Raw genomic sequence first — 21,639 nt, forward strand, 5'->3', positions numbered from 1 at the left:
CGGAAGCCGCGCGGAGGGTCCCGCCTTCGGTGCCGTGGAGCCTATCGCGCGCCACACCCTCTGCCCTCCTTTCGTCCCCTGCCCCCTGCAGCGGGCATGCTGCCTCTTCCTTGCAGAAACCTTTCCTCCGGGATCACCTCCAGAAAAGACACCTGCCTTAGCTCTGGTCTGCGTAGTAGGAGTTTCGAAGGGTTTGGGTGTATTCCATCCCGTGGCCTAAATCAAGAAGGAAGGAAGTTATTTCCTGTTCAGTGGGAATTATGTGAACAGTGACCTAATTCACTGACAGTTTTATTTCTTTGAATTAATTCATTGTAGCTTTGTGTTCTAGAAAGAAGTTTTTCAGCATTAACAGGCTTGGATTCAAACCTGGCTCTATTTAAGTGTTAAACAGAATGAGGTGTTAAGTAATGCCTAGTACAGTACAGAGCACATAGGAAGCTAAAAGGTAATCCTTTCCTTCCTTTTTTCTCCTTTTTAAACATAGGAATTGTGTCTATTTTCTAGACTGTCAAACTACTGCTATGTTTTCCCACCTCCTGCTTTCCTATTTCTCACCTAAAAACTCCCCTAAAGAGTAAAAAACACTGAGACCATTTCAAGACATTGGAATCAAGACCTAATTATTCTCTGCAGGATGTCAGAAGACCAGTGTTATAATTGCAATACTGTGATTTAAATATTCTCAACTTCTTTTCCATTCATAAAATGGATATAATAACTGCCTCTCCCCATTTCGAAATCATTAGGATAATAGGCTAGATCATTAAATATTAAGTATATTCTAGATATATTTATTCTCATTTCTTTGATTTTAATTTGGAAGTACGACAGTTTTGTTTGATTTAACTGGGAGGAATAGAAGAAGATCCATGACTTACACCGTGTCAATGACTTACACAGTTTGATTTTTCACCCTGCTTAGTTTTCTTTCTCTAGGTCCCAAAAGGAGTACTGGAAAGTTAAAATTAAATAATTCCAAATGCATATATTTGCCACACAGTCACCTTCTTAGGCAGTAAAGCTGGGGTTTTTATCTTTTCATAATTTATGCCTTGATGACAATGAGGAGGAACTCTTAATAAAACCAAGGAAGTGTTTTGCAGCAGTAAGAAGCTGGCGATGATAACTCCGCAAGAATAGAAGATAGACTTACACAGTTAACAAAAATAAACCTTTCTAGAAAACACTTTCCAGAAAATATCAGTGGCATTTTGTGTTAATATAGGGGATGGTCTATACACAGAAAAAGGGAAAAGCTGAAAGGAGAAAGAAAGTATCTCAGTTGGCAAAAGAAACTTCCATGTGGCTTGTACATTTTTCAAGGCAAGAGCTAACCACATAGTTACCCCAGGGACCTGTTTACACGGCCTTATTCTAACTAACAAAATAGTGAGGGTATTGCTTCATTTGAAAGAGCAGAGAGGAGAGAGAGAAAAGAGGATGAGATAAAACTATCCCTTGTGGATACTGTATTATAGTAGAAATTTAGTATCTAGTCCCTTGAGGTTGTGATATTTTTACCGTCATGATTTTGAGTTGTTTAGCCAAGGAGAAATTTTTTTGTTTTGACATAAGCATAGGAATGTTTCCAGCTGTAAACTCTTCTGATAAGATGATAGAAATGCCATCAGCAATAGCACATATGTATACAGTAGCCCGTTACAGAGTACTAATTAAGCAGCTATCCTCAAAGTATTTAAAACTTGGGGAGAGAGAAAGAAGCCTTATTTACCCCTTTTGATTACCCTAAGTACTCTTTTAATACTTTTGAGGTGCTTCACTTAGGACTGTTGGTTCAACATAGATGCTTTCCACCAATAACAGTAAATGGATAATTTTATAAGATGGGAGGTAAAGTTGTTTTCTGATATAGTATCAATCAGAACCTTCTTTAGAAAAAAAATTAAATTATTTGTAGTTAGAAGTTGAAAACTGGTAGTTCACAGATCCTACCTGTAGACATGTTTGATTGGCCCACCCAGGGTTTTAGTGTTTTTAAAAATAGTTGCCAATATTTTAAAATTGGAAGATACTATGTAAAAACGAGAATACCTTTTTAGAAAAATAACAGTTAAGAAACCTTTGGGGGGCGCCTGGGTGGCTTAGTCGGTTAAGCGTCCGACTTTCGCTTAGGTCATGATCTCACGGTTCGTGGGTTCGAGCCCCGCGTCGGGCTCTGTGCTGACTGCCAGCTCGGAGCCTGGAGCCTGTTTCAGAGTCTGTGACTCCCTCTCTCTCTGACCCTCCCCTACTCATGCTGTCTCTCTCCTAGAAATAAATAAAACATTTAAAAAAAAAATTAAAAAAAAAAAAGAAACCTTTGGCCTACTGTCCCACATGTCAACAATGAATTGGAGCTGAAGAGTGGTTCTGCCTTGTAACTTCCCACAATTTCCCTGGCCCATATCAGAATTTGACTTGGGGACAGGGAACTTAAATAAATATTGTGTTAATAAAATATTTTTTTACAGTAAACTTAAATACTGGTTATAAGTAATGTTATTTCTTCTTTTTTAGAGCAGTTAAATAGATTTGCTGGATTTGGTATTGGCCTTGCAAGGTAATGTTTTATGTAAAGATTTTTAACTTAAGTTTTTATTTCAAGTGTTTTCTGTAATATAATTTATAATAGCAAATGATTAGTTTGATATTATGTTGTTTCCTTTCGATTCTTTGGAGCAGTAGATTAAATGTTAAGTAATATGTTACAGAAAAATTATTATATAAAATCTACGACTTGATTTGTTTCGAGTAAGAAAACAGTCACTCAATTTTGTAATCACAAAGTAATTTTATAAGTTATATTGTAACAACTTTCCTGTGTCTATCCAAAAAAATCTGATCTAATCTCCTCCTTCAAGACAAAGTAATTTTGCACTGAAACTCTCCCTAAACATTCTAAATATAATATGATATTTAGCAACATAGAGTCTAGGTTTTGCTTACAATCAGCATTTAATGAATACCGTTATTTTTTTTTATTTTTAATGATCATTTTGTGAAGGAATAGACCCCAATCTTGACCATGTGATTTTTAGTGAATATTATTTCAAATACATCAGAATTGCACAGAGTTATATTGCATACCAGAATAACTCATTGTTTAAAAATTTTAATCAAGAAAAAAATCTTACTTGCATAACTAAACCTGAGAGCATTAATGTAAATAGGAGCAAAACAGTATTAAAGTTTTCTTTCTGCTGAAGTTAATTTTTCTTTAGCCTCACTATTTATACTTAAAGCTGTTGTTCATTTGTTGTATTATTTATATATATGCGTGTGTGTGCATACCTGCTTGTATGTTTGTCATTGTTAGTTTTTGAGCCCATAGTTGTAATTATTTTGTGGGGATGCTTTCAAACAAATATTTGATACCCAAAATAGTAGTCAATTTATAGTCATTAAAATCCCTATAACTTAAATGTAGTGTACCTCAAAACTAAAATTTATAGAATGGGGTTAATGAAGAAGATAACACTTCTGAGAAGAACTTTGTTCCTAGAACATTTTCTGAAAAAAATGGAAAGGACCATTTAAGTTGTCTAGGAAAGGAGTTTCCCAAATCAGGCGTATGGAGATGTAGTTTCATCTTTAGACTATACATATTAATATTCTATGTTATTTCCTTCACTAACCAGTTTGCAGATCTGGCTTTAATTCTTTTCATATTGAATTTTGTTATTGGTGGAATGATTTGCAAGCATGTCTAGACTTTTTTTTAGTTATTATTTTTTACTTTTAGAATATATATGTGTGTGTATGTGTGTATATATATGTATATAAATATGTGTATGTATATATATGTATATATAAATTATTCTTTCATAGTCTCTTTACAGAAAATGTACTGGCCCATCCTTGCATTGTTCTCCGCCGCCAATGTCAGGTAAGTGTACTTTTTTTTGACCTTCTAAACAGTAATACCGACTCTAATTTAAAATACAGAGCTCAGATAAATGGCTGAGACTATGTAACCTTTATTCCATGTGAAATGTACCAGAATCTACAATATACCAGTCTCAAACATCTTGGTTTTGAAAAGCCCTAAGTCGTAAAAATTATTGAGGTCTCCAGAGAACTTTTGTTTATATGGATAATATCTATCAATCAATATTTACCATTTCAGAAATCAAAACTGGGAAAATTTTAATATATATTTCTTCACTTCATTAAAAAGTAATAAACCAATGGGTTTAACTAATATCTAGATATTACGAGATATTAATATAAATAACAATTTTATGAGAAAATAGCTTTCATTTTTTTGTAAATATCTTTCCTATCTGACATAATAGAAGACAACCAAATTTTCATATCTGCCTGTGTAGTCAAATCTGTTGAAGTACATTGGTTTTGAAAGAAGAAAAGTCTAATCTTGTACACATATGTATTTGAAAATGCAGTGTTTTATCTTTTTCAGATAATTGGCAGATTTTCTTGTTTGTTAGTATACCAAAATTTAATAAGTAGTAATGTATTTAAGGTTATTTGCAACAAGAAATCTGAAATCATATTAAGTTACCCTTTTGTACTCTAACATTAAAATCTATTGACCTATACTTCATGTTGAATTTTTATCCATCTATAGTTTTGTAACATCATGTGTTGATTATTTGAAAAATACTAATTTACTGACTTCTGTAGAGCTTCTAAATGTTCAGATATCTGGTTACACTATATTTTTAAAAAAATCATCATTGAATCACTACTAATCCCACCAGAAAAGTGTTCCAGTATTGCTAAGTTCTTGATGGTAGATGCAGGTTTTCCAGAATTCTAATTTTTGCTTGTGAAATCAAATTTATCATTGGCAACACATATTGTCAGGTTTTGTATAAAATCAACAGGCCCACTTTGTGCATTTTTAAAAACATGTCTTTTCTCGGGGCACCTGCAGTCAGTTAAGCATCTGACTCTTGGTTTCAGCTCAGGTCATGATCTCACAGTTCCGTTGAGTTTGAGCCCCGCATAAGGCTGTGTGCTGACAGTGTGAAGCCTGCTTGGGATTCTCTCTCTCTCTCTCTCTCTCTGTCCCTCCCCTACTCACACTGTCTCTGTTTCTCTCAAAATAAAGAGATAAACTTAAAAAATAAATAAAAACATGTCTGTCAGTTTTTCCAGAAGAAATGGTGTTGCATGAAAAAAGTGGCTAGTTCAGCTTGCAACTCCATCAGACAAGTGTTTTTCCTCAGAACAGCCATAAACCATCTTACTTCATGATGCACCACACAGAATATTAATTAGAAATATATATATTCAAGGATCAAGGTTTTATAAAATTAATATATTTTACTGTTTCACCACAGACATTCTTTAGTTAAAGTGGCTTTTTCCTCCTTCCAAGTGAGTGGGATGAAGACTACAAAATGTACAGAAATACAGTTTGCTTCCAACTGCCTTGATTCATGCTAGGGAGTTAGCAATTTTACCCACCATTGTTTTACATTATTATTGAAAATATCAACACAGTTTTTTAAAAAATGATGCCTTAGTGTCATTAAGAAAATAATTTTGAACTTGTACATCTCCTGAAAGAACCCAGGGGATAAATGGACAGCACTGGTAAAAGCTCTTTTAACGTAACTTAATCTTCTGTGAAAATTGAGTTAGAAAGATATAATTACAAATTAAGCTGTTCATGCTTAGAACCAAAAAAAAAAAAAAAAAAAAGTCGTTAACAGCACGGACAGTGTGTATCCCCTAAAACAGTGGATTTCAGACATACGTTTTACAAAGCCGTAGTATCACATCGTGACCTACTATGTACATCTGTATGAGTAACTTTAAAAAATATTTTATGAAATATTACCATTACAATGTTTGATGCATTCTCATACATTCTTTTTTGTTATTTCACTTCATAAATATTATTTCTGACCCCCTTTACTGATTTCCTAATTTACCAATTGTTTATAGCTTATAGTGTGAAAAATCCTAGCTATCAGGAGACATGAATCTCCCATTTCCTGAGTTCTTCATGGTTCCTGTGTGTTGAAAGGCATGAATGTTTTGCCACACAGAATGTATTTCTAGTGTTTATGGAAACATGTCAATCAGCATGGTCTTCTTTATCATATATCTACGTTACTGTGTATACTGCGCATTGTTTTTCTGGGTTGTATATATACATGACTATATGTACTGCTGATAAGTTATTTCATGTACTTTTAAAAGTAGTAGTTTTGTTTATGTGTAATTACTGATGACTTTAGAATTGAACTTTTCTTTATACTGTGACTCCATTGTATATCTTTCATGGCTTGGTTATTTCTTGACAAAACAATAACAAAAAATAATTACTAAATATTTTTTCCATAGGTTAATTATCATGCTCGGCATTACCATCTCACTCCATTTACAGTCATCAATATTATGTACAGCTTCAACAAAACTCAGGTAAGAATTAGTCTATAGGTTCTATATAAAGTTATTTATAATGTAAGTACTGTTTGGTCTTTGTAATAAAGCAAGAATAATTTCTTTTAACTTAGTTAATAAAAATATTTTATCTCTGGTACTAAAACTTAATGTAACATGGTAATGACATCTTTTGATGTCATTGAACAACGAATGAATTCACATCTTTGCCAAAATTAATTAAATATTAGAGATTTAGTTAATTGGAGTGTTCATATTCGCCTAAATGTAAGCCACTCGATGAATGCTAAAATGATAGGAGTTAATGTAATTGTAGTTCTTTACTAAGATGTCTTAGAATAATGCCTTATTTGCATACATCAGTAAGCATTCAATATCAAGTTTTATTAAAACCTTTTCTGTGTTTCTTATTTAGGCACTAACAGAAATAACAATACATTTTGTTCATTTTAGGGACCAAGGGCCCTTTGGAAAGGAATGGGCAGCACGTTTATTGTCCAGGGAGTCACCCTTGGAGCAGAGGGAATAATCAGTGAATTCACACCTTTACCAAGGTACTTTTTTGGCATCCTCTCAATATTAGTTTCATATTAAATTTTGACAAAATATGATAGTTTCTAAAAATACCTTGACTTTGAAAACTTGCCTGAAGTAGCTAAGAAAAGAAACAGACTAAAATTAGTTCTATCTTATTGAATGAGTATGTGATAAAGAAAATGCTTCCTGGTCTAGTATCTATTGAGATGGGTCTTTCAGCTCCTGCTGCTGTTTCAGCAACTGTCTACTGAGGAACAAACATGAGCACATGAGCAGTTCTTACTGTTGAAGTAGCCACTTGGGTAAAGGAGACACGTGTTAGCAAATTATAGTACATCTTGATTAGTGCTATGCTTAAACAGACCGCTTCCAGTGCCCAAGGGACACTGCATGAAGTTGTTGGCAAGAATTTCAACAAAAGGTGAAATCTGAGCTATATCTTGAATTATGAGTAGGAATTGATTTGGCAGAGAAGAGGAGCATTCCAAGTAGAGGTGACAGCAAACCCAATTTAATGGTAGTCGGAAGGTCTGGGTAATAAATGTCTTGTGCTTAGAATAATGGGTATTTATGGAGTGGAATAACAGTAAGAGAAGCTGAGAGGCTAGATTGAAGTGTGGTTGTACCTTTGTAAGGGACTGTGGCTTTATTCTCTATGGAGTTGGGAATCTAAGGTGTTTGTTTTAGTTTATGGTTCTTTGATCAAGGATTTACTCAATTGACAGTGTTAAAAAGCTGGGGCGGGGGGGCAGGTACTGGTATAGCCGGAGACTTGCGAAGAGCTGTTACAGTAATCTAAGCCAGACTGAGAGGTCGGAAGTGTGGACTGGAACAGAAAGGGATGAACGGGATAGACAGGTATTTTTTTTTTTTTTAATCTATTTATTTTGAGAGAGAGACAGCACGAGTGGGGAAGGAGCAGAGAGAGAAGGAGAGAGAGAGAATTCCAAGCAGGCTCCTTACTGTCAGCACAGAGTCTGGTGTGGGGCTCAAACTCATGGAACCATAAGACCATGACCTGAGTGGAAACCAAGAGTCATATGCTTAACCAACTGAGCCACCCAGGTGCCCCTGGATAGTTTTTCTGATAAATCCCTATCATTAATTCATGTAGTTATTTAGCTGATATTTCCTAACTACTTACTATGTGCTGGGTCCTGTGCTGGAAATCAGGTATATAGTAAAGAGAAGAAACAAAAGGTACCTGAGACCATGAAGCTTAGAATCTAGTAGTATAAGAGATATTTGTTAAGTAAAATAATCCCTTTAATGAATAAATAACTACAAATTGAGATTTGTTCCCTGAAGAAAAAGAAAAGGATCCCTGAAGGTGTTAAAGGATTAGGAACAGTGTCCCTAATAAAATAACACTTAAGCTGACATTTGAATGGTGATTAGGAGGCTGAGGCCCATTTGTGTGAAGATACTATCACAAGGGGAACATGGAGAATTCAGGTAACTGAGAGAAGGCTCATATGGCCTTCTCAGGGAGCAAAAGGGAGAGCAGTGTAACAATGCTGAAGAGGGAGGTGAGACCCACGTGTAGGACCTTATAGGCTACTTTAAGGATATCGAAGAGTTTTAGGTCAATGACGTGGCCTAAAGACATGAAGAGAGGCCAATGACATGATCAGATTTATGTTTTTAAAGGGTCATTGCAAATGGAGAGGAAAAGATTGGAGGAGGAACCAAAGTAGATAAAAGGATACACGTTCACATGCTATAACATTAATCTAGGTGACAAATAACAGTAGCTAACACCATAGGGTAGCATCTTTTGACATGGATCTAAGTGGATACTTTGGCAATATATTTAGGTAAAACTGATGGAACTTGGTGATAGACTCGGGACGGTAGGTGATAGAGGAGGAGCTGTCCTCCGTGACTCCTAGGATTTTGGCTTGTGTAACCAGATGTTCTCTGAAGTACAGTATATATATATCTTTTAATTCTAACTTTTTGGGGGCAAGGTTGACCTTTCTTGGGGGAAAGCTAAGTCATAGCAGACAAGGCCATAACCCATAGAGTAGTAACCCATAGAGATTCACAGAATCGATTCACATGAGGGAAATGAGCTTGGGGATCTCCTAGACTGAGGTGCCTTAGCTGCATAGCGATCACTAGGTGGAACAGGTAAAGACAGTATGGGTTCACCAGTATTTAGACTTTTATACTCATTTTGATCACTTCTGAGAGAAAAAGAGCAAATCTGTAGTGTCCATTAAGTCACCAAGCTTAGAGTTTTGTGCTATTCTTTAAAAAATATATATATATAACCTAGGATTATCATCTGTGATCTCTCTTTATCTAGTGCCGAGATCCCTCCTTATCCTTCCACAGATCTTCTCTGAGACAGAATGAGTGAGAGTATGTTACTCTACCCCGAAGTACCCTTTACTTTCATGTGGGATTTCTCATATTAATGTAAGGACCACCTGTAACCAAGACTACCTGTATAGTTTGGTCTTTCACAAAACCCATTTGGTTGACCTCCAACTTCATTTGACTCATTATTTATAGTTGTACCAATATAAATACCTAGCAGTTTCTGCTTATGTTGTCCATTTCTTGTAACCACTCCTCTGAATTCACTAACTTTGAACATATTCTATTTTAAACACAATGAAATCTTGTACCAGTTAGGAGATTTCCTTTTTGATTAACAGTTTCTAAGTGGGGAACACACAAGAGTCTAAGAGTAGGAAAGAAAGATCATAAGCTTGATATTGGACAAGTTCATTTTTAGATGCTTTGCCGTATCTAAGTAGAGTTGTCAGGAGACAGATGATATACGTGGTTGACATAGAGAAATCTAAACTGAAGACAATGGATTTGGAAGGTTTTGAAGCCATCATCTTGGATGACATTGCCTTGGAAGGAGCATAATATAAAATAAGAAGAGGGCCTGATCCTTTCAGAACTCTAGAATAGGTGGCTGGCATAAGAAAATGCTCCGGCAAAGGAGTCAAAAGTAGAGACAAGAAGGGAGGAGAAAAATCCAGAAGATTATGGGATAGTGGAATACAGGGACAGAGAAAGCTTCAAGAAGGGAACAACCTGAGGTTCCTGATGGCCATCGAAAGGGCAAATAAGGTATATACAGCATCTAGTGCTCATCACAAGTGCCCTCTTTCTTAATACCCATTCCTCTGCCCACTTCCCTTCCAGCAACCCTCAGACTTACAAATGTTATTGGATTTAGTGATATGGAGGTAATGGGGACCTTGACAAGAGCTGTTTCTGTAGAATAATGGGGTAGAAGCCAATTTGGAGTGGGTTCAGCAGTGAATGGGGAGTTTAGGATGTGGTAATAGCAAGTTTAGAAAGTTGGCTGTGCAGAGGAAAGATGAAGATAAGTAGCCGGAAAATGGGATTGGGTGAGGGAAGATTTGTTTTTAGGAGGTCAGCTATCTGAACATCTGAAAATGAGAGGTAATGGTAAGTAAAGGCTATTTAAAAAGTTATTTAAAATTCTGTTCCTTTTGTGTATTGATTATACATGGAAGCATGTATATCAATCTGTCAGATGGAGAACTATTTTAAGAAAAGGCAAGTCATTTCTCTTAATGTTGTTGCTCTTTTTCAAGGGGAGGTTTTGCTGGTGAAAATAGTGAGTTAAATGTATTTGCCCATCTTCTAGTATTTGATAATGAAATAGAAAGAGGTATAATCACAAGTAGATTTTTATACTACTGTCTTTCCTGTAGCATTTAAATGTGCTAATTTAGATTTCTAGAGCTGTGGCAATAAGTTTTACCCACAGATACTTACTTGATTCTAAATTTCATTTTTCCCATTTTTAATAATCTTACTGATGTTAAGAATTGGCAAGTAACTAGTATTGTATACTAATACTAATAATAATTAGTATTGTATTCAAAGGCGAAGTAGCCCAGCTCTTACAGAAATACAGATCACAGACCGATCTATTACGTTAGTGATGGTTTCATCCTTAAAATGTTATAATCCCTTGTGATACTTTCTGAGGCCAGGAGAAGAGTAATAGCAGTGCCCAGAGGATTTACAAACCATGAAGCATGTATTGTTTTACAACCATAAAGTCACTGTCAAAAAGATGGGAAGCTTAATCTTTTTTATATTTTTCATCTAAATCATTGGTGGTCCATTTCATCTATATTTCTGTGGTTATTCAGGCCTAATATAATAGTTTTAGTATTCATTTAATCAGAATGTGAGCCAGAAGCCTCTCTAAGGTCTTCTAATCAGAGGTGGTTGGTCTGTTGTGTAGAAGTTTTTCTGCAGATCTTTCATTTTCTTAAAAAGTCTGCATACCACCTATGTTATAATTGTATTGAATTTGTTTTTAGAGGACTTATTAGTGATTATTTTCTACACCTTTTAAATATAAAATATATTTCTTTCCTACCTCCTTATATTCACTCCTTTCAAATAGCAAATGTTTTCTTGGCTTCCTGCTGAGGCTGTGGTGCAGTGAGTGCCCTTTCCCTCAGGGGAGCTCAGTTCTCATTTCATGCTTTATCTCAACACCTCCTGTTCTCCTGCCTCACTCTCCCTTCTGCCCCCTCTCCTGCCCCTCTCTCTGCCGTGTCATTTTATTCTGCCTCCTCCCTGACTTTCCGTTTTGCTCTCATTCCATATTCTTTTCTCCTTTTTGATTAAAAACAAATTTTTTTAAATGTTTGTTTATATTTGGGAGACAGAGCATGAGCAGTGGTGGGGCAGAGAGAGGGGAAGACACAAAATCCGAAGACAGCTCTGTCAGCACAGAGCCTGATGCGGGGCTTGAACCCACGAACCATGAGATCATGACCTGAGCTGAAGTTGGACCCTTAACCAACTGAGCCACCCAGGGGGCCCTCTCCTTTTTGACTTTTCTCTTGAAATAACTTTCCTTTTTTTTTTTTTTTTNTTCCTTTTCTGGTTTCCCTGGGTAACCTAAATAGCAGGAAACACACAGTCTTCAACCTTACTTCCAGACCCGGCATTTTGACATCCTCTGATAATGTCCCTGTGGGTCTTCTTACCTTCATTTGTCTCATAAGTAAAACGAATCAGACCATCCCTGCTCTGCCTGCATCACAGGATGCCTTCTTATATCAAATGAGATAAGAGGCGGTGCAGGCAGAATATGCACACTTCAAATCCTAGAGACCAGGGTTTAGAACCCACTTCCACCACTAACTAGTTGTATGGCTTTGGGTGAGTTATAAATTCTCTCCGAGCCTACTTCCTCATCTGTGAAATGGGGATAACAGGGTCATTGTGAGGGTTAGAAATAATTCATACAAGGCACTTTGCACAGTGCCTGGCATACAGTAGGTCACACAATTAATGTCATCAGAATAAGGAAAGACATGTGGGAAATTTGGTGCTACACAAAGGTTGTGTCATTCATTCTGCATTACAATTACTTAATTTTATTTTGTTTTAAAATTCTCATTCTTAGTTACTCTTTAAAGCTTTTTCTTCCTTTAGCCTGTTCGTTGTCTCCTCCCCTCCCCAATAATTCTTTCTTCCCCAACCTGTCATTTTTAGATCTCCTCTTTTAAGTTTTCATGTTCTTTTTTATAATCAGTTACAGCTCTTCCTCCCCTGTCAACCTCTTCCTGCAGCACATACAAAAACAGCTGGGATTTTTTTTTTTAAAACCACCATAACTGTTTGAGGTATGTCCCAGAAAGGAAAATGCTTACATTAGAATATATTTCTCCTACAGATTTTTTTTTTATTTACTTATTTCTGAGAGAGAGAGACAGTGTGAGCAGGGGAGGGTCAGAGAAAGAGGGAGATACAGAATCTGAAACAGGCTCCAGGCCCTGAGCTGGCAGTCAGCACAGACCCCGATGTGGGGCTCAAACCCACAAACCGTGAGATCATGACCTGAGCTGAAGTCAGACACTTAACCGACTAAGCCACCCACGCGCCCCTCCTACAGATTTTTTTTTTTAATTTAAATTGATTACCTTTTTGAAAAACAGCCTAGTTCAAGGTGTTTTAAATAACATGACTTTTGTTTTATTGAAATTTATTTTTTAGAGAGATTTCTCATAAATGGAATCCTAAACAAATAGGAGAACACCTTCTGCTGAAATCGTAAGTATCAAAAGTGGCACTAATGTAGAAAATTTCCATTAATTTTTCTAGTGTTAGGAGTGAAAAAAAATCTTAGTGTGGTGAAGAAAATTAGAGCAAGAAGATATTTGTGGGACCAGAACTTCAAAAGGCAAGTAACAGGAATAAATGAAGAATAAAATCCTGAAACACATATATTACCTTTAAAATAAGTCTTTCTAATTTGAAAGGCTGAAATCACAACCTGATTTTTCTCTGTGTTCTTAGGAAGTTAGCAAAGGTCTTCAGTTTGTTTAACCCAAATTGCCAGAAAAATTATTATTTTATTATTAAGCAAAGACAAAAATCTACCTGTAAAGTGATAAGCAAATTCAAACCTTTGCATTATTAAAATGTAGTCCTAAAGTCACTTAGTGATTTTACAACACTGACCATTTTTGTAGATTAGAATTTTACTCTTCACTTTTTAATTTTTTTTGAAGATTGTGAATTGGAAACCCCCCAGCTTGCTGGCTCCCTCTGTGGGACATTCCAGCACATTATTACTTAGGATGTTCCATTCACCTTGAAAACTACTACTTGCCAGGACCTGGCCCCATAGGGTTAGGTAAGTCCCACCTTGATATTATTTCAAATAACTATATTTTGCAGGCTTGCAAAGTTGTAATATTACTATGTCTAAATAGTGATGATAGGAAACAACTTTGCAAAGCTGTACAATATTGTTTTTTAATAATAAAAGGGGACTTTACTCACCTTTGAAGACTGGCTTAGCTCTGCTGGGTGGGCAGTCTGGGAATGGATAATGATAATAGGATGATAGCAGAACAGCTTACTTGTTCAAATGTCACTGAAAAGCCAAACAATGGAATGGATCCCTCATCCTAACTTTTTTTTTTTAATTTTGTTTTTTAATGCTTTATTTATTTCTGAGAGAGAGAGAAAGAGAGAGACAGTGTGACCAAGGGACGGTCAGAGAGAGGGGGAAAATACAGAATCTGAAGCAGGCTCCAGGCTCTGAGCTAGCTGTCAGCACAGAGCCCGACGCAGGGCTCAAACCCACAAACTGTGAGATCATGACCTGTGCCGAAGTCAGATGCTTAACTGACTGAGCCACCCAGGCGCCCCACCCTCATCCTAACTTTTAAGTATCAGATTTATAGGCCACATTGGCTATGTGCAGGTAGACAGCAAGGCTACATTAGCTATGTGCAGGTTGGACAGTGAATCATAACCAAGCCCACGTTTTTACTGGTTTAAAATAAAATCTGTTTTCTTTGCAGCCTTTCCCTATGTAAAATTTAATACTTAAATTTTCTTTGCCAACTGTTGAATAAGGCGTCTTATGTTACAGGTCTCTGAAGTATCTATAGATATTAATAGTTGAAGTAGATACTAATAGACTTATAGATATTAATAGTTGAAAACCTTAAATATATTCAGGCTTGAATATAAATTAATGTTGACATATTAAAGTTGATATTAAAAATGTAGCGTAAGCATGATGTTTCAGTGTACTGATAAGTTTCTTTTAATTTCTACAGGCTCACTTACATGGTGGCAATGCCTTTTTACTCAGCAAGTCTAATTGAAACAGTACAGGTGAGCTACTCTTCATTGTCATTTTTTAGTTAAAAAAATTTTTTTGGAATATTCAATATATTATTTATATCAGATTCTGATTGAATACCAGAAGAATTTAAGACAGTAGCCTTTGAAAATTTTTATGTCCCAGATAGTACACGTTTCTCAGAGATTATATTCCAGGCACAAGGTTGGGACAGGTCTTTCCTTTGCAAACTTACTTCACACTTCGATTTTTAATTCTTTTTTATCCCTTCAATAGGCAGCTTACTCTTCATTGAACTATCTCAGAACCCAGGCTATGATTTGCTCTGAATACAAAGAATCTATAGGGGTTGTTTTGTTTTGTTTTTTCAACTTTTTAAGACACTTATGTACAACTCAGATGCTTATGGCTTGTCGCCGGACAGTAAATTGCTAATTACCTGAGCATAAAACATGCTGGAGAATCATCCTAACAGTGAGCAGGTAGCCCCATTTGTAGTCTGCTACCCGCATTCTTTTTAAATAAGCCTTTTAAGGAACATTTGATGCCATGACATATTACTACAGAGCTAAAGCAGTCTCCTGTCAGCATTTTACAGCGTTTTACCATTTCTAACCACATGGTGGCGCTTCAAGCCCATTGTATTAATGTACTTTTTTATTTTTGTTTATTTTTTTAATTTAAATTCAACTCAGTTAACATACAGTGTAGTCGTGGCTTTAGGAGTAGAGCCAGTGATTTATCTCTTACATATGACACCCAGTGCTCATCCCAGTAAGTGCCTTCCTCAGTGCCCATCACCCATTTAACTCCTCCCCCAACCCACCTCTCCTTTAACAACCCCCAGTTTGTTCTCTGTATTTAAGAGTCTCCTATGGTTTGCCTCCCTCTGTGTTTTTATCTTAGTTTCTTCCCTTCCCCATGTTCATCTGTTTTGTTTCTTAAACTCCACATATTAGTGAAATCATAGATTTATCTTTCTTTGACTGACTTCCTTTAGCATAATATACTCTAGTTCCATCCACGTTGTTGCAAATGGCAAGATTTCATTCTTTTTGATCACCAAGTAATAGTCCATTGCATATATATACCCATATCTTCTTTATCCATTCATCAGTTGATAGACATTTGGCTCTTGTTGATAGTGCTGTTGTAAACATTGTGGTACATGTGCCCCTTCGAATCAGTATTTTGTATCCTTCGGATAAATTCCTATTAGTGCAATTCCTGGGTCATAGGGTAGTTCTATTTTTTAATTCTTTGAGGAACCTCCATACTGTTTTCCAGAGTGGCTGTACCAGTTTGCATTCCCACCAACAGTACAAAAGGGTTCCCCTTTCTCGGCATCCTTGCCAACATCTTTTGTTTCCTGAAGTTGTTCATTTTAGCCATTCTAATAGGTATGAAGTGTTGTCTCGTGTGGTTTTGATTTGTATTTCCCTGATGTTGAGTGACGTTGAGCATCTTCCCATGTGTCTGTTAGCCATCTGGATATCTTCTTTGGAGAAGTGTCTATTCATGTCTTCTGCCCATTTCTTCACTGGATTATTTGTTTTTTTGAGTATTAAGCTTGGTAAGTTCTTTATAGATTTTGGATACTGACCCTTAATCTGATATGTCATTTGCACATATCTTCTCCCATTCCATCAGTTGCCTTTTAGTTTTGTTAATTGTTTCCTTTGCTGTGCAGAAGCTTTTTCTCTTGATGAGGTCCCAGTAGTTCATTTTTGCTTTCATTTCCCTTGCCTCCAGAGACATGGCAAGTAAGCAGTTGCTGTGGCCGAAGTCAGAAAGGTTGCTGCCTCTTTTCTCCTCTATGATTTTGATGTTTTCCTGTCTCACATGTGGGTCTTTCATCCATTTTTATTTTTGTATATGGTATAAGTGGCCCAGTTTCATTCTTCATGTCGCTGTCCAGTTCTCCCAGCACCATTTGCAAAAGAGACTGTCTTTTTTCCATTGGATATTTTTTCCTGCTTTGTCGAAGATAAGTTGGCCATATGTTTGTGGGTCCATTTCTGGGTTCTCTGTTCTATTCATTTGGTCTCTGTGTCTGTTTTTATGCCAATACTTGGCTTTATGATTACAGCTTTGTAATACAGCTGAAAGTCTGGAATGGTGATGCCTCCAGTTTCAGTTTTCTTTTTCAAGATTGCTTTGGCTATCGGGGTCTTTTGTGATTCCATACAAATTTTAGAATTGCCTGTTCAAGCTCTATGAAGAATACTGGTGTTATTTTGATAGAGATTGCCCTGAATGTGTAGATTGCTTTGGGTAGTATTGACAGTTTAACAATATTCTTCCAATCCATTAGCATGGATTGTTTTTCCATATCTTTGTGTCTTTTTCAATTTCTTTCTTAATCCTTCCATAGTTTTTAGCATACAGATCTTTTACCTCTTTAGTTAGGTTTAATCCTAGGTATTTTATGGGTTTTGGTACAATTGTAAATGGGATTTATTCCTTGATATTTCTTTCTACTGCTTCATTATTGGTGTATAGAAATGCAACTGATTTCTGTACATTAATTTCATATCTTGTGACTTTACTGAATTCATATATCAGCTCTAGTAGTTTTTTGGTGGAATCTTTGGGTTTTCCATGTCGAGTATCATGCCATCTGCGAAGAGTGAAAGTTTGACTTCCTCCTGGCTGATTTGGATGCCTTTTATTTCTTTTTCTTGTCTGATTGCTGAGGCTAGGACTTCCAGTACTATGTTGAACAACAGTGATGACAGTGGACATCCCTGTCATGTTCCTGATCTCAGAGGGAAAAGCTCAGTTTATCATCATTGGGGATGATATTAGCTGTGGGCCTTGCATATATGGCTTTTATGATTTTAAGGTATGTTCCTTCTATCTCTACTTACTAGTATCTTGTATACTTTCTTTTTACCAAGAAAGGATGCTCCGTTTTGTCAAATGCTTTTATTGCATCTGTTGAAAGGATTGTGTGGTTCTTATCCTTTCTTTTATTAATGTGGTATATAACGTTGATTGATTTGCAAATATTGAACTATCCTTGAGGCCCAAGAATAAATCCCATTTGATCATGGTGAATAATTCTTTTGATGTACTGCTGAATTTGATTGGCTGGTATCTTATTGAGAATTTTTGCATCCAGTTTCATCAGTAACTGGTTTGGTTTTGGAATCAAGGTGATGGTGGCTTCATAGAATGAGTTTGGAAGTTTTCCTTCTCTTTTTATTTTTTTGGAACAGTTGAGGAAAATAGGTATTAAGTCTTCTTTAAATATCTGGTAGAATTCCCCTGGGAAGCCATCAGGCCCAGGACTCTTATTTTGGGGGAAATTTTTGATAACTGTTTCAATTTCTTTGCTGGTTTTGGACCTGTTCAAATTTTCTGTTTCTTCTGGTTTGAGTTTTGGTAGTATGTGAGCATCTAGGAATTTGTCCATTTCTTCCAGATCGTCCTGTTTGTTGGCATATAATTTTAAATAGTATTCTCTTTTAATTGTATTTCTGTGGTGTTGATTGTGATCTCACCTTTTTCATTTGTGATTTTATCTATTTGGATCTTCTTATCTTTGTTATTTCCTTTCTTCTGCTGATTTTGAGCTTTATTTGCTGCTCCTTTTCTTGCTTCTTTAGGTGTAAGATTAGATTATGTATTTGGGACTTTTCTTGCTTCTTGAGATAGGCCTGAATTGCAATGTATATTCCCCTTAGGACTACCTTTGCTGTATCCCAAAGGGTTTGGACAGTCGTGTTTTCATTTTCATTGACTTCCATGTGTTTTTAATTTCTTCTTTAATTTCCTGATTAACCCATTCATTCTATAGTAGGATATTCGTTAACCTCCATGTATTTGAGGCCTTTCCAAATTTTTTCTTGTGGTAATCTTAAGTTTTGTAGTGTTGTGATCTGAAAACTTGCATGATATGATCTAAATCTTTTTGTACTTGTTGAGAGCTGATTTATGACCCTGTATGTGATCTGTTCTGGAGAATGTTCCATGTGTATTTGAGAAGAATGTGTATTCTGTTGCTTTAAGATGAAATGTTCTGAATATATCTGTTAAGTCCATCTGGTCTAGTGTGTCATTCAGAGCCATTGTTTCTTTGTTGATTTCCTGCTTAGATAATCTGTCCATTGCTGTAAGGAGAATTAAAGTCTCCTACAATTATGGTATTATTATCAATAAGTTTGCTTATGTTTGTGATTAATTGGTTTATATACTTGGATGTCTCCGAGTTGGGGGCATAAATATTTACAGTTGTTAGCTCTTCTTGATGATTAGACCCTTAATTGTAATATAATGCCCTTCTTTATCTTTTGTTACAGTCTTTGTTTTAAAATCTAGTTTTTCTGGGGTGCCTGGGTGGTTCTGTTGGTTAAATGTCTGACTTCAGCTCAGGTCATGATCTTATAGTCTGTGACTTTGAGCCCCGCTTTAAGTAACCTGCTTTGAATTCTCTGTCTCCCTCTCTTTCTGCCCTTCCCCCCCCTCAGAAATAAATAAATAAATAACCTTTTTTTTTTTTAAGGGTAAAATACAGTATGTGATAGAAATATGGCTACTTTGGCTTTCTTTTGGTTCTATATTAGCATGATAGATGGTTCTCTTTCTCTTCACTTTCAGTCTGCAGGTTTCCTCAGGTCTGAAATGAGTCTTTTGTAGGCAGCATATAAATGGATCTTCTTTTTTTATCCATTCTGATACCCTTTGTCTTTTGATTGATCCATTTACATTCAGAGTGATTATTGAAAGGTATGAATTTAGTGCCATTGTGTTATCTGTAGATTTCATGTTTATGGCAATGTTCTCTGGTCCTGGGTTGTCTCTGCTGCTTTCCACTTACAGAGTCCCCCTTAGAATTTCTTGCAGGGCTGATTTAGTGGTCATGAACTCCTTTAGTTTTTGTGTGTCTGGGAAAGTCTGTCTCTCCTTCTGTTAGGATTGACAGCCTTGCTGGATAAAGGATTTTTGGCTGCCTATTTCTCCAAGTCAGCACATGGAACATTTCCTGCTGCGCCCTTGTGGCTTGCCAAGCTCCAGGGGACAGTCTGCCACCGCCCTGTGTCTGCCCTGGTAGGTACAGGACCGTTTGTCCCTAGCTGCTTTTGGAGTTCTCTACCTTTATATTTTGCAAGTTTCAGTGTTCCGTTGTGGGGTTCACCTGTTTTTGTTGCATTTGAAGAGAGTTCTCTGTGCTTGTTGGACTTGGATGTCTGCTTCCTGCCCCAAATTATGGAAGTTCTCAGCTATTATGTGTTCAAATAAACCTTCTGCCCCTTTTTCTTACTCTACTTCTGAGACTCTTATGTATTGTTTGGTTTCATGGCATCACTTAGTTCTCCCTCACCTCATGATCTAATAATTTCCTCTCCCTTTTTTTCAGCTTCATTATTTTCTATAATTTTATCTTCTATTTCACCTGTTCTCTCCTCTGCTTCTTCATTTCTCACTGTAACCATATGTAGTTTATTTTGCATCTCAGTTATAGCATTTTCTAATTCATGACTATTTCTTAGGTCTTTGATCTGCAGCAAGGGTTTCTCTGGTGTCTTCTATGCTTCTTTCAAGCCCAGCTATTAGTCTTATGACTATTATTCTAAATTCTTGTTCAAATATATTGTTTATATCTTTTTTGAGCATGTGTCTGGCTTGATTTCCTCTTGACCTTTCTTTTGGGGAGAATTTGTCAGTCTTGCCATTTTGGCTAAATTTCTGTCTTCTATGTGTTTTTCAAGCTTGTTATGTGTCCTGCACCTGAGAGCACGGCCATATTAAAAAGGAATCACACACTGTCCAGGGCCTGGCCCCCCAGGAAATGTTTCTGGTATATGTTGCATACATTCTTCTGTTGCATTTCGGCTGCTCTATGCCTCTGGTCAGTCCTCTGCAGAGCTCCTCCTTGCCGGCAGTGGTGAAGCGTTTGGGCCTTAAACTAGGTGTGCATTGATTTGTTTGTTAAAGTAACCTTGGGGGAAAAGAAAGTGTGAGGGAGCCTGATCCCATAAAAAGAGAAAAAGAAAGGGGAGAAAAGAAAACCAGGGAATCAAAAAACTATAAGGCTGATTCCAAAGAAAGACAAAGGGGGAAAAAAATGAAGAAAAATAAGCAGAAGAAAGGAGAAAAATAGAACAAGAATAAAATAAAATAAAGTCTGATAAAAAGATAGATATATAAGAAATAACAAAAAACAAATCAGAAACTTTGACCCCCGATTCCAAGGAAAAAAAGAAAAGGGTGGGAAAGGAAGAGAAAAAAGAAAAAAAAATGTCTGTCAGTGCCTGGTGCTGGTGGCTGTGCTGTTCGGGAGAAGCGACTGGCTGTGTTGCGTCAGTCAGTCTTGCCCCAGTAAATAAGAAATTGCCAGGCCTGGAGGGACAGGGTGCAGGTAGCTCTCTGAAGTCCCACCATGTTGGTGTTGGAGGAAAAATGGCATCACCCCAGTCTCTCATTCCTGAACTGGGGATCTCAACCCCTGCTGTTCAGCTAGCCCTTAAAAGATAGCGAGGGCAGTCAGCTTGCTCTGCACCGCAGTCATCCTGAGCCTTCCCTTTGGCACTTGGCTGGGATTCTAAACCTGATGTCTTAAAGGACCTGGCACCATGTGGGTCTGCTCCCATCCTCTGGAGTAGAGCCTCTCCACCATGCTGATGAAAGGCCTCTGGCTGGCTCCTGCAGGGTCTCTTGTCCTTGGGGAGGCAGTAAACCCTCTTCTGAAAGCACTCCAGAAAGTGGACTGTTCTCTCCTAGTGCGCCCCGAGGTTGCTACACCACGCTATGTGCTGCAGGGCCAGCTCCCTCCTCTCTAGGAGCATGCCCCACGGCTCTGCTCCAGAGTGGTGCACTTCCTGAACCTCAGAGTTTCGCCTCCAAAGCCTGTTTGCAGACAAAGAGCTGGGGCACTCAGAGCTTCTCTCTCCCCCGTCCGTAGTCCAGAGAGGTTTTCCTCTTGTGCTCACTTGATGCCACACCTTTACAACCCCTCTCTTTCTCTCCTTTTTTGTTTCTCCACAGAAAGGGTTCCCTCTCCTCCATAGTTCTGCTGCTTTATCTCCCCCAATACACATGCACACACCTCAGTCCTGCCAAGCTGTTTCCCTCCAGCTGTGGAGATCCTTCTG

General features: G+C 37.0%; 1 protein-coding gene across 2 annotated transcripts in view; it reads left to right on the plus strand.

Moving 5' to 3' along the window:
• The window catches only part of SLC25A46 (solute carrier family 25 member 46), a 29,487-nt gene that overhangs the window by 570 nt on the left and 7,278 nt on the right, over nt 1-21,639 (plus strand). For both annotated transcript variants that reach the window (XM_077757169.1, XM_077757170.1), the window contains exons 2-7: nt 2,521-2,563; nt 3,832-3,889; nt 6,322-6,399; nt 6,835-6,935; nt 12,937-12,993; nt 14,517-14,574. In XM_077757169.1, the coding sequence (XP_077613295.1) occupies nt 2,521-2,563; nt 3,832-3,889; nt 6,322-6,399; nt 6,835-6,935; nt 12,937-12,993; nt 14,517-14,574 (395 nt within the window). The remainder of the gene's footprint in view (nt 1-2,520; nt 2,564-3,831; nt 3,890-6,321; nt 6,400-6,834; nt 6,936-12,936; nt 12,994-14,516; nt 14,575-21,639) is intronic.

The sequence above is a fragment of the Crocuta crocuta genome, unplaced genomic scaffold, assembly GCF_008692635.1.
Source record: "Crocuta crocuta isolate KB4526 unplaced genomic scaffold, BGI_CrCroc_1.0 scaffold131, whole genome shotgun sequence".
NCBI lineage: Eukaryota > Metazoa > Chordata > Mammalia > Carnivora > Hyaenidae > Crocuta > Crocuta crocuta.